The sequence below is a fragment of the Leptosomus discolor genome, chromosome Z, assembly GCF_034619465.1.
Source record: "Leptosomus discolor isolate bLepDis1 chromosome Z, bLepDis1.hap2, whole genome shotgun sequence".
NCBI classification, from domain to species: Eukaryota; Metazoa; Chordata; class Aves; order Leptosomiformes; family Leptosomidae; genus Leptosomus; species Leptosomus discolor.
In genome coordinates this window covers 6,809,684-6,822,934 of record NC_141419.1, presented here as the reverse complement: position 1 = coordinate 6,822,934, position 13,251 = coordinate 6,809,684, and the positions used below count along the sequence as shown (strand labels likewise).

The window sequence follows — 13,251 nt, the reverse complement described above, 5'->3', positions numbered from 1 at the left end:
CCTGTCCCTCCCCCTTCCTCTCCGTTTCCCAAACAATTTCCTAATCAGACCTTGCTGTCTGGAGTTTATTAGTGATTCACAGGCCAAGAGGAAATGGTGATTTTTGCGTCCTGATCTGATGGAAGGGGTGGAGCTGGCGTCAATATTACCCTTTTGTAGCTCGGCAGCAGATAAACCCCAGAGGAAGCGTCTGTGGGACGCCAGCTTCTCTCTCTTGGCGGAGCACAGCTCCAGACCAAGATAAACCCCCATTTGGGGAGTCAGGGAAGCCAAAAGGAAGGAGGCTTCTCCCCCAACACGGGTGGTTTGGAAAGGGGGGTCTCTCCCACCGCTGGGTGATGGGGTCCCGAGGCAGAGCTGGGTCCCCATCACCGATAGCTGGTCCCTCCAGTGGGAGGTTCACACCTCCACAGCCCCTTTGTCCACTTCCTCCTCTTCCCCGGTACCATCCCAAGGGCTGATCCTCGGCACTGGGAGCTGTTGGGGGGAGTGGGCTCTGACCTCCAGTCCCATGGAAGCAGCCTGGCCTCCGCGGGATTCCTGGCTCCTCTGAAATCCAATCTGGCTGCAGATTCCTGGCATTTTTCACCAAATACGGTGCATCTGTCACTGCCTTTGAGTGTGATTGAAATATAATTTGTTTTACAGGTAGATGGCAGGCAGCAGGGACCAGCCCAGGGGCTGGGGCTGGGGCTGCGGGGCAGAGGAGCGGGGCTCGCCCGGATCCAGCCCCCTCTGCCCCTTCCCCTACCATTGAGTCGTGCTTTCCCCAGAAAACCCTGTGGGAAACGCAGATGATGGGATACTGTGTGTGAGGGCCACCGGAGGACAGGGATGGGGATGGGGACAGACATGGAGACGGGGACAGGGATGAAGATGGAGCAGGGACGGGGACAGGGCCAGGCTGGCAGCAATGCTCAGCTCCCGCTTCCCCCCTTGAGGCCGGTGGCTTTGCCGTCCCCTCTCCAGAGAGGAGCGCCAGCACTCGTACAGCCTGCGGTTGCTTTTCTTTCCCCCAGCTTACAAAAGCAACCAGGATCTATAAAAATAAGAGCGTTGGTTTTAGATTTTGTGAGGCCGAGAGGACAAACCCTTTACAGCCTCCTCCTCCCTCCGTCGGCAGGACCCACCAGTGCTCTTGACGTTAGGTTTTCCAACCCCAACCCTGCAGTCACGGGGCAGTGCGATGGTCCCGGTGGCTCCCATTCCCGCCGGCAACGTCGTACCCCAAGCCTTGGCCATGCAAAGCCCCTCGCAGCCAGGCACACGGCACGGCCACGCAGCCTGCAGCCGTGGGTCCATGGTGTTGCCCATGGCCACGTCTTCACCCAGCGGACCCAATGCTCAGCCCCGCTTCCTGCTGGGTGCTGAGAGAGCTGCTCCCGCTCTGCCATCAGCTCCCCCAGGACCCCCCATTGCCCCCCCTCGTATTTACCCGAATGTGTTTACAATTACACCGAATGCCGAGCCGCCGGTGGCCGCCGCAGCCGGGCCGAGTCAGCAGCGGGGCAGCGTGGGGTTGGAGGTCAGCACGCTGTTTACTTTAATTTCTCTGAGAGCTTTTTGGGAGATTTCCCTCCTCCGTTATTAAACTCAGATGAGCCGCTGGGGAGGTTAGGTCGCATGTGGTTCAGGGCACTTTTTACTTTTGTAATTTTTTTATTTTTTTAATTTTTTTTTTGCAATGTTTCACCCTTAACTCTTTCGAGACGGGTTTCCCATCTCAGTACCAGGTTCCTGGGCTGAGCCTGCTGGTGGGGCGAGGTCTCCCTGGGTGACCTGTGTCCCCGGTGGCCCGGTGCCTGGGTGCTCTCGGTCATGAAGGCGCCCGGCCAAGGCTGTCCCAGCATTGCTGTGTGGGTGAGCACAGCCCCACCACAGCCATCACCCATGAGAGAGGCCCAGACCAGCTCCCGCCACGTGCTGCCGGGCCGGTGCTCCGTGTAGGACAGGGTGGGAGATGGGAATCGACAGGAGACCAGGGAGGGGAAGAATGTGGAAATCTCCCCAAAACCATGTTTCATTTCCTTCTAGCACTGCAGCCTCCCACCCACACGCCTCCTCCGGCACACAGCCGCCCTGTGCACCGGCGCTCGCTCGCTTTCCCAGCCCGGGCGCTGGCGTGCACACAGTGTGGGCAGGCAGCGGGTGCATGTAGGGGTGCATGGCACGTGCACGCTGGGTGAGGGGCTGCAGGCAGAACCTGGGGAGCAGCAACGCCTGCACTCACCTGCTCCTGCACCCCACAGCTCCCCAGCAAGGCCACGGGGTCCCTGCCCTTTCGTCTTCCTTCGCCGTCCTGGTCCCCGCTGGCAGGGGTGGCCGTGGCCATGCATAGGTCTGTCCCGCTGCGGGTGCTGCAGCCCCTAACCCATCCCACACTGCGTGGCTTTGAACTCCCCTGTGCCTCCTTCCCGGCAGAGGGGTCGGGCACCCACCATGTCGGTGACACGGGGCTGACATCTCGCGGGTGCGGGGCCGAGCACGAGGGCTCCTTCTGGGACCAATTTTGTTCAAAGCCCGTGGCACATTGCAGCAGTTAGCGGGACGCAGGGCAGACCAGAAGCAGATGGCAGCCTGCCCATCGCACGGGGCGAGTGCGGGGTGCAGGGAGCCGGGTGCTCATTTTGAAGGACGATTTCCACCATGGCCAGTGCTGGGCTCCCATATCTGGTGTTTCCCCGTGGAGGTCTGCTGGTGCAAGGTCCCAGCAGCCTTGGAAGTCCCCTGGGTGCAAGGGGCCTCCCGCAGCCAGGACAGCTGCTGAGCCCAGGGGAAGGGTGCTGCATCCAGGGTCCCAGGGACCTGCTTTGGTGGAGAAATCTGGTACCAGTGCCTTCTGGAGTGGCGCTGGGGGGGCGTGTCACCCCAGCACCCTTCTCCCCTCTGAGCCCTGAGGTGCACTGCCCTTATCTCGCCCAGCTCTGAAACTCCAGCACATCAGGTCTTGCTCTCAGTCTTCTTAAATGGTTTTTAATTTCCTGGAGGGAGAGATTTCCATTTATTTTTGGAACAAAGTGGGGGAAGGGGAGGGGAAGACGACTCTGAAATCCATCACTAAGCCCCCACACCTCCAAACCTTCCCTTTCCCCCTGCCCCCACAGGGATCAGCCCAGCCTCCCTGTGTCCCCATGTCCCCTTGCTCCTGTGCCCTGAGCTGGGCTTTCCTGCAGCCATCTGCGCTGGCAGCGCCCTTGGGCAAGGGGCAGCAGGGCTGAGGGGATGGCTGGTTCACAGGGAGACGGAGCTGTTTTCACTGCAGGCAGCAAATCCCTCTGGTCTCCATCAGATACAGATAATCCAGGGGCTGGGGGTGCTGGGGAGAACCTGAGCTGCACCAGTGCAAAACTAACCGCAGCAAGACAGACCCCTGCAACCACTGCTCCCAGCTCCCTCCGTGAACCCAGCACCGACCCAGCTCCCGCCATGCTCAGAATTTGGCAGGGGGGAACCTCCCAAACGTGAGGGAGGTTCTCACCAGTACTGGTGGAGCTGGAGCTGAGGCAGCAGGTTTGCAGCAGGCTTCAGCATGTCCACACCCACCGCCCCCGCGGGAATTCCTGGGCTGGGGACGAGTCAGGCGGCCGAGAGAGGAGCAAACCCCGCTCCTGCCCCACGAGCCAGACTCCAGGTGAACTTGTAGTTTTCTTTTGCTCGTTGAAGTCTAAAGCGGGGATGAAAAAGCCCTGTTCCAGCTGTGCCTCCTCTCGGTAAACCAGGGAAGAAGGTCCCCAAACATATGAAAATTTCCTCCTTGCTCTCAGTGATGAGTATTTTGCTTTGCTTTGAGTTCAGGCCCCGAAACCAGCACTGACAAGCTCAAGCTCAAGGCAGAGCAGAGCAGAGCTGAGCTGAGCCCATTATTTGCCCAAACTCTTTTTTCTTTCCTGCCTGTTCACAGACGCGTCTGAGTCAGTTTCTGCCTTTCCTGTGTGACGGGAAGGTTTTGTTTCTTTAATCTCAGGCTTTCCTAGGAGGAGTGCCGCAGCCCGAGTGCCCCAGTTACAGCTCTTGGTCCTGCCCTGCTGATTTCTCCTTGACAGCGGCATTGAAACCTTTGGGGCTGGAGCAGCCTGGAACAGGAGAGGCTGCCTGGGGGCCTGTCAGGCAGATGGGAAGTTAAAAGAACTTATTTATCACTTATTAGCACTGTTGCACTGCTCCGAACCCTTGCAATGTCGTGGGGAACCATCTGCCCTTAGTGTTTCTCTCTCACGTCCCACCTCCAACAGTTCAGAGCTTCGGAGAGGATCTTGGGAGGATTTGGTCCACCCTGAAAGCACCTTCATCCCCCTCCTTCCTCCTCCTCGGGGCAGATGGGAGGTGCCGAGCTTTCGGCTTTGGACAGGGTGGGCTTGGGCTGTGGAGCCCATGGGGTGGCAGAGCCGTGCTCATGCCACGTCTGTCCCAGAGCTACCACGGGACTCTGGTGAAGGCCACGTTGGGTGGACCCAGCAGGAGATGAGACCATCCCCGCTTGAGGCAGCTCTGAGGGTAACAGGGAGCCTGTGGCACCTCGGCTGCCCCTGCCCTGGCACCCAGCCCAATCCCAATGCCCCCAGTGGTGAGTCTCCCCCCCCCCCCCCCCCGAACATGCACCCCCCAGCCCCACAAAGCCTCTTTATCTCCCCAAACCCTCATGGTGCTTCATGTGACCCCCCAGCGCCGTCCCGCTGCCCGTGGGAGCTGTTTGATGTTGCTGAGCCTTTTCCTTTCCCAGCGGGCGCACGCCCCGGCTCCGGGCGAGTGGAATAAAGGTCCCATTGAGACCATGGGTCCCACCGCCCCCCTTGTGTCCCCAGGGACCTGCTGAGGCTCACGGGACCGATGGGGCAGCGGCTGGGAAGCCATCGGCATGTCCCAAACACGGGATGCACCCACACGCACCCAGCCCAGCCCACGCTGGGGGCTGTGGGTGACAGAGGGGGGCTCCAGCCCCCAGCACCAGGGCCCCTCTCTGTGGCACGGGTGGGAATTTTCCTGCTGGATGCTGTGGGTGCTGTGGGATCCCGGGGGTGCTGTGGGATCCTGTGGGTGCTGTGGGATCCCGGGGGTGCTGTGGGATCTTGTGGGATGCTGTGGGTTCCTGTGGGATGCTGTGGGATCCCGAGGGATGCTGTGGGATCCCATGGGATCCCGTGGGATGCTGTGTGTGCTGTGGGACCCCATGGGGTGCTGTAGGATCCGGTGGGTGCTGTGGGATCCCATGGGATCCCGTGGGATGCTGTGTGTGCTGTGGGACCCCATGGGGTGCTGTAGGATCCGGTGGGTGCTGTGGGATCCCGTGGGATGCTGTGGGATCCCGTGGTGCCGTGGGTGCACCCAGGCGCACGGCACGTACGGAGCGATCGACACGGTCGCCCACGTTCGCGCGGCCCAGCCCGGCCCCGGGGCCGCCGCTCCCCGCTCAGCAGCCCCGCGGCGCGGCCGGGGGCTGGGGGGGGGGGGTGGGGGGGGGGGGGCGCGGGGGGCGCGGAAGTGCGGCCGTGACGCCTCCCCACGCGGGGCCGCTTCCGCTCCCACCCGCGGCGGCGGCGGCGGCGGCGGCAGCGGAGCGAGCCCGCGGCGGCGGTGAGTGCTGGGCCGGGGCGCGGCGGGGCCGGGCTGGGCCAGGCTCGGGGGTCGCACCCGCCCCCAGCCCCGCTCCCCGGCGCCTCCTTCTCCCCCCGCCCTTTCCCGGCGCAGCGCGGCCGCGGGCAGCGGCACCCACCGCCGGTACCGGGGGCGCTGCGGGTGCGGAGGGATGCTGCACGGCTCGCCTGGGCACGCACCCCCCACCCCCCGCCACGGGGCACCCCCAGCCCCACGCCTGCACGGGGTGGAGCAGCTTTATGGCCGGGGGCGGGGGGGGGGGGGGGCTGCGGTGCGCGGTCCCCGGGTCCCAGGCCTTCGGGGGGAATCCCAGGCCTTGGGAGGGGTCCCAGGGGTTCAGGGGTCCCATGCCTTCGGGGTGTCCCAGGCCTTTGGGGGGGTTCTCAGGCCTTTGGGGGGGTTCTCAGGCCTTTGGGGGCGTCCCATGCCTTCAGGGGGTCCCAGGCTTTCAGGGGTGTCCCAGGCCTTTGAGGGGATTTCAGGCCTTTCGGGGTGTCCCAAGCTTTCAGGGGTGTCCCAGACTTTCAGGAGTGTCTGAAGCCTTTGGGGGGGTCCCAGGGCTTCAGGAGCCTCTGGCCAGGCGGAGGCTTTTGCCCTCCTCTCTCTGGTGTCGTCCTTGCCCTTGCGAACAGCACTTGTAGGTCGGAGCTCCCCTTCCCCTGCCCCGGGCATCGTGCATGCTTGCGGGGCACCACCAGCCATGGTGCATCTTTATGGCTCTTCCCCTTGCTGCTGCGGCCTGCATCCCACGCCCCGAGCTGGGCACGCTGCACCCCAGACCCCTCCTGCCTCTGTGCTGCTTTCCAGGGGTGAAACTGGGACACTCGATGGGTTTTCCTTCGTGCGATGGTTGTGAGCATGTCCTTGCTGGGAGAGAGCTTGGAGATCAGCTCTCAGCGCCAATGACCCAGCAAGAAATGCTTTGTTAGCCTTTCTTTTTCTGGTCCTGCAGCCCAGAGGGTTTACTGGTTTGGGCGCTGGTGGAGACGAGACCCAGCCCACAGCCTGACCCAGGCAAGACGGCAGAGTTTGTGCAGAGGAGCCCAGGCAGTCTCACCTGCTTAAGCTGATTTATTGCTGCTGGAAAAGCAGCTCCTTCCAAGCAAACCTCTGCTGGCACTGAATTAATTGCATCTACCACAAGCACAAACGCTGCTGGAGCAGAGCGTGCCGGCTGCGTGCCTGCGCCATGCGATGCCCTGGCAGTCACTGAAGGGAAGCCACGGCAGCGTGGGTTTGGGCTGGAGCTCACAGGGAGAAGAGATGGGTGGGGGGTGCCTGCCCTGAGCTTCTGCATCGGGAGAGACGTTGTCCCTGGGTGATGTTGCCTGGGGCCACGCTGAGAGCAGCAGCCAAAACGCCCGGGAAGGGCGAGCCCTCCTGCCTTGAGCAGTCGGGCTTTGGCCTGTGACTGGGATTCAGCTGTTTTAAGGAGAGGCAAATTAGGAGAATATTTTATCTCGCTGTAGCTGATCAGAGTTCTGGTTGTGCCAGCCTGCCTACCCCACAGGCACGTTACGGCTCTGCGTCTCTCTTGCAGGCAGGAGACCGGCGAGATGTTTGCCATCTGCCCGCCTGGCGCCCCGGCGAATGCCCCGTTCCGGCAGGGCCGGGGGGGCTCGGTGCTGGGCACGGCCATCCCAGGGCCCGAGCACGGGCAGGACTCCAACTCCAACTTTGTGGGAGAGGTGTGTGACAGCAACGAGAACTGGAGCCAGCCAGTGCTGGGGACCCCGCCGGACGAGGGCTCCAGCCGGAGCGAAAACACAACAAATCCGTCTGATAATCTGCTGTTATTAGTGCAGAGACAGATGGTCCAGGGCCGGCTTAGGGACGCCGCCCCGAGCCTGGGTGCCGCGCGGCTGTTCCTCCCCGAGCGGGGGGTGCGCAGCCCCCCCGAGGGAGCGGAGGTCGGCGGGGCAGGGGGCCAAAACGCCGCCGTCGAGGAGCCGGCAGAGGGATGTGGCAAGACCCTGAGCTCCCCCGCAGAGGACAACGGCTACGCCAGCAGCTCCCTCAGCATCGACAGCCCCGACAGCGCCTGCGGGAGCACCTGGGACCCTCCGACCGCTGCCCCCCTCCTGGGGAGCCCACCCCAGCCAGGGGCGACCGAGCCTGAGCCGGGGACCCTCTTCCCAGCGCTGGCAGAAGCCGTGCAGCACCTCCAGGACAAGGAGCGCTTCAAGGAGCGGGAGAAGGAGAAGCACCACATCCAGCTGGTGATGTACCGGCGCCTGGCCCTGCTGCGCTGGATCCGCGGCCTCCAGCAGAAAGTCGTGGACCAGCAGAACCGACTGCAGGAGAGTTTCGACACCATCCTGGACAACCGCAAGGAGCTCATCCGCTGCATGCAGCACGGCCCGGCGTGCCCCGCCGGCACGGCTGCCCCCAGCCCCTGAGGTGCCACCGGTGCTGCCCCGGCCCAGCCCTCGTCCTCCCGGCAGGCATGAGGCTGGCTGGTGGCTTCTCCGTGCCACACGCCGGTGCAGAGCACTTGCTGGATGCCTGGGTGCCCGCCCTGTCCTTCCCATCTCTCTCCAGCGTAGCTGAGAGCCCCCCAAAGCATTCATCTCAATTTTCCCCCTGCACGGGAGCTCACGTCCCTCTGCACTGTGTCCCACCGGTCTAGGGGCTGTGGGGTGTTGGGCTGGGTAGACCTCAGGACCTTGGGGTTCGCTGAGCCCGGGGTGATGAGGCTCATCTTTTAAAGCTAATTTACGGTCATTTGCGTGAGCCTGGCTGAGCCACGCTTGTGCCGGGCCGGGCCCTGTGGTGAGACCTGCCTGGCAGCGAGGGCCTTGGGGCAGCGAAGCTTTTAAACCTCCCTGGGCAAAGCACCTCAGTGCCTGCTCGAGCACAAGCACAAGCTCACTTCATCCCCCCGCGTCACACCCGCACCGGTGTGCCCGTGCGGAAACAACCCAGCCACCGTTAAACGTTGTCGGTGGGAGCAAGGTGTCCTGAGCTGTTCCTCGGGACTCGCCCTGGTGCATCGCCTCATGGAGCACGTGGAAAAGCTTTGCAGATAAGATCTAAACTCGTGGAGAGAGAGGAAAAAAAAAATAATTCTGAAAAGTGACTTCAGAGTGCTTAAAAATAAATATGAGCGTCAACTGATTCAAATCCGACATATTTTTTTTAGATTCAGTATTACAGAAGAGTTAATTTATGTTTTTTCCTGACAGCCAGTGTGTATATGTGCACATCTGTCTGTAACGGGAGATGCTTTAACACGGTGCATGATCAGGAAGCTGCTCACAAACTTGTGCTGTTGGTGTTTATATTAATTTATCATTTGAAAGCAAAGAGAATATTTTTTTTCTAATCTACATTTTATCCAGTGAGGTCTGCACACAGAATACAGTCTTTAAGTCTTCTTAGATAGAGATTAAGAAGGAGGTGCTATGTTTGCTTGCTGTGTCTTACTAAGTGTTAATATCCCATGTATGCTGTTGGAGTTGCTGATGTGGAAGGAGCAGCAGCGGGGCGGTTTTGCTGCAAGCCGAGGGCTCAGCTGGGAGGGGACTGCGCTCCCTGTCCTGCCCGGAGTCGCTGTGCAAAGCCAGGCTCTCCTTTTGCTTCTCGTCTGCAAAAGGAGGGTGATGAGAGATTTCAGCGTTCCCCCAGCCAAACTCCTTCCAGCCGTCGGGGGAGCTGAGAGGCGGACGCGACTTCGCCTAGACCCCGCTGTGGTGCCGGGGTGCAGCGCCCGGCCAGTGGGGTGGCACAGCCTGGCAGCCCGGGCACATCCCGGCGTCCGCCGCCCGCTAGATGTTACTGCACTGCAAATAGCTAACCGCGGCCGAGCCCACCAGCCACCCGTGGGGGCAGGGGCTGCGACGAGCCTCCTCCTGTCCCGCACCGAGGCACAGCCGTGCTCTGCCTCCGCCCGGGGCTGCTCCCACGCATAGCTAAAATACGGATCTCTCTCAAACCCTGCTTCAGAAAAGGACATTTTGGTGGCAAAGGGTACATTTGGCTCAAAGCGACCTGTGCCGGCCTCTGCGCCCAGCGCTGGGGCCGGAGGGGTCCGGCAGCACCCCTGCAAGGCTCCCGCTGCTCTCATCGCCCTGCTCGCTCGTGTCCAGCGCCTGCTGCCTGTGTCGTGTCCCAGACGTGTGATCGTGAGCATGTCGCACACCTTAATAAAAGCCTTGGAGGTGAAAGAGCTGAGCCCCGGGTGCATTTGTTCCTCTTTTTTCCCTCCACAAGCCTGCTGGGCTCGCAGCCGCCTCATCTTCGCCACAGGGTGCTGGAGCGTGGGCGAGCGGCAGGTCGAGGGCGCGGGTCTTGGCACCCTCCTCCCAGCCCTGGGTACACGCGAGCGGGTGACACGCCATACCGACACTGGCAGTTAAGCCATGCTCAATTTAAAAGCCTTTTTGCTTTTTAAAACTCAAGGGTGACACCGCTCCTGGCTCTCCCCGTGGCCGTGGGGCGGCAGGGAGCCGGCACTGGGGTGAAGGATTTACCCTCTGCCCCAGGGAGAGCCTGGCTTGAACCGGGGGGACCGGAATCCCCGGGGGCACCCACCCACCCTGCCCTGTGGCCTCTGCTAATGGGGAGGGCTGGGGAGGCAGCTCGGGCAGATGGGGATGGCAGATAAAAACACCTGAGTGTTGACCCAAAGGTGACTTTGCCTCAGGCCTTGCAGAGATTAACTAGAGATGAAAAACCCGGAGCTGTAGCAGGCCTTTGAACCTTCCTTCACCTTTTTTCCCCTCCTTTCCTGCTTCTCCTTTACAGCCTCTGACTCTGTGGGAATTCAGGGGTGCAATAGCCCCTTGCACAGACACGGGCTGGGTCAGAAATTCGCCAAGGGCAGAGCGGCTGCACTTTTCTATCCTTACGTGAGCCCTGCAGCTACCGGGAGGTTTGTCCCCAGCCCTTGGCAGGTTTGTTGGGACATGCGTGTGCTCGGCTTTAAGGCCTGTTGTCCGCCTCGGCAGCTGCCCACGGAGCACACGCTCCAGCGGGTTTAGGGGAACATGAGACCTCCCAGCCCTGCAGAGAGACCGAGCGATTCTCTGTTTATCTTGGTCAAATGCTTTACACAAATAATTATTTCCAAGGTAAATATTGTGAAAATCCAGATTATTTGCTCAAGAAATGAAAGAATAACTGCGGGAGCACATCAAAGTGGCGGATCTGCTCCGCAAGCAAGAGGCTTCCTCCTCGGTTATTGGGAGCCCCGATGCTTATGCCCCCAGAGCTGGTTCGAGATGGCCAGTACTGATTTGCAAAATCAACTTCAGACAAGAGTTTTTTCCACCCCCCCCTGCTCCGGTGCCCAAATGAGATTTGGGAATTAATTAAAAACCCGACCAACTGCAGGGGGAAAAACAATAGACACAAAAAGCTGCAAGGCTGAGCCTGGGCCAGCTTGAGGGGGGAGCTGGGACCCCACTGTGCCCCCGGGCACTCACGGCCTAGGGGACTGTAACTCTGCAACCCCCCACCCCTGTGCCCAGTGCTCAGCTCCCTCTGCGAGTGCGGATCTGGCCCCTGATGCAGGCACTGGCTCAGGGCTGGGGACAGGGATGCACCCGAGGACCACACCAGGGCCATCGGCGATTTCCAAGCCTCAATAAATAAGGGGCTGGATTCTCAGCTCGCAGATGGATAACGCAGCTCTTGGGGGGCTTGGAGGAGATACTCCGGCTCCGAACACCCCCCCCCCAGGTCAGTGGGAAGGCTGAGCATTGCCAGCAGGGTCTGGATCGGGCCATTGCATGGGGTGGGCAGAAGTGGGGAGCCATGTCGGGGCTGGGGCTCGCACGTGATCGCTTCCACGGCACACGGGAGGGGAAAGGAGCTACAGACCCCGGGGCATGTGAGTTTGAATTTCCATGCACAGCAGACAGGGCCCTTTTTTTTTAAGGTCTCCTCTGAAAGTTTATTGTTATTATTGTATTAAATCCCTGTAACACTGGACTGGTTTTACTGCACAAAGCAAGATTTGGCAAATGTTGCCTTTCTTTGAAAGTTAGAATAATAGCATTTAAAAAAAAATCAAGTATTTATGAAGCTTTGGAGGGAAATATTTTACCTTGTAATTTGAATCCATTCTAACTCTTTCCAGTATTTTGTGGGCTTAAAAACCAGCCTTTAAAAGTAAAATTGAATGATGTGATAACTGATGCCATGAAAGCACAGAAGAAAATTAGTCATCTCGGGCCATTAACATCCAGAGATCCAGACTGGGACACACTTAAAGCATCCCGGGATCCCCTGTTTATTGTGTCTCGGAGACTTCCAGATCTCACATGTTGGGTTTGCAGCGGTAAAGGGGCTTTCCTTTGCTCTCAGCTGGCAGGGTGAGCCCAGCTGGGGCTGCTTCCCTCGCCCCAAACGCCGCACCCGGGCAGCACCCAGCGTGGCGAGGGGCTCCGCACCCCTGGACAGCCCCAGGTTCCCACTGCCACCGTCCCTCCCTGCTGCATGGAGGAGCGAGACTGCCTGAAGAGATGATCTCAGCCCTTATAGGATCCATATGTGCCGCCATGCTGGGAGCACCTGCCACTGCCTGTGAGGTCCTGGAGGTCAGTGGGGAACAGAGGGGGGTCTGTCCTCGCTGCACCCCGTGCAGGGCTCAGCCATGCCGCCTGCGGGCACCTGAGCCAAGGGCTGAGGGCCTCTTCCATGCAGCCCCTTGTCTGGCACGAAGCAGCACGATCCTGAAGCCCCCTCCAGAAGGGTGGGAGAGGAAAAGGGAGAGGGGGTCCGGGTCCAGGGCAGGAGTCAGAGGGGACCTGCCCTGCTCCTGCCTGGTGAGCATTGCCCGTGGACTCCCAGATGGGTGGCCTGGAGAGAGCCCTGAGCACAGGACGCCTTTGCTGCTCCTGCCTCTTAGCAGGGAGACGCTCCTTGCCCAGCCAGGCTTCGTTTTCCTGAAGCCCTGGGTAAGCGACACCAAGCAGTGGGCACCCGAGGGCTGGGGGCAGGTCCTGGGGACTCGTGTGTGGCCCCAAGCCTCGGTGCATCCCTTCTCTTCCAGCGGTGTCCGCTGGGACAGACCCCCCACAGATGCCCGACCTGTCCCTGCAGTGTTTGGGGACTGTCCCAGAGCGATGCCGAAGCCGTCCTGCAGCCCAGCACCAGCACTGCACCGGAGCCATCGTCTTTCCTCCCTCGGCTGGGCGATGAGCCGGGGCCGCATCCTGCACTGCGCTGGTTGAGGTGCTCCTGCACCCCACAGCCTCTGCGCAGCCGCCGGTTGGTGACCTCTGCGAAAGCTAAATATAAACCCAGCAGCACTCTGAGCAATTGCATGCCAGCCCAGCCAGAGCACCGCTGACATTTCAGCTTATTGGGGCAGCAAGCGCCGTGCTCTGGATTCAACCAAAACCGCTCAGCCCCTTCCCTACCCCAGGTGCTCTGGTGCGTGGCTGAACCACAAGTCACACGATTTTTCAGGGTCCCTGATATTTTGTGTTTGATTTTAAATGCATTAGATGGTTGGTATAAACACAGTCGCCTCGGCCTCCTGCTTGAAATGGAACAAAGCGGCTCTGCTGCTGGGAGCTCGGGATGGATGGAGACCGCAGGCAGGTGTGGGAAGTACCAGGGTCTTCCCCTCCCGCACGCACTCCTGACGTGTCAGGACACATTGCCAAACCCCGCTGCCCTTCCAGGGCGTTTCTAAAACCTCAGGATCCA

At 60.8% G+C, this 13,251-nt stretch overlaps 1 protein-coding gene across 1 annotated transcript; it reads left to right on the top strand.

Moving 5' to 3' along the window:
• The first annotated feature begins 7,148 nt into the window (after positions 1 to 7,148).
• Positions 7,149 to 7,991, top strand: CZH1orf216 (chromosome Z C1orf216 homolog). The gene has a single exon (XM_086480374.1). The coding sequence runs from the start codon at positions 7,149 to 7,151 to the stop codon at positions 7,989 to 7,991; it is 843 nt and encodes a 280-aa protein (XP_086336500.1).
• The last annotated feature ends 5,260 nt before the right edge of the window (positions 7,992 to 13,251 follow it).

Excerpts from the sequence above, each read along its gene's own strand:
- CZH1orf216 (XM_086480374.1), top strand. The coding sequence starts at position 7,149 with ATGTTTGCCATCTGCCCGCCTGGCGCCCCGGCGAATGCCCCGTTCCGG.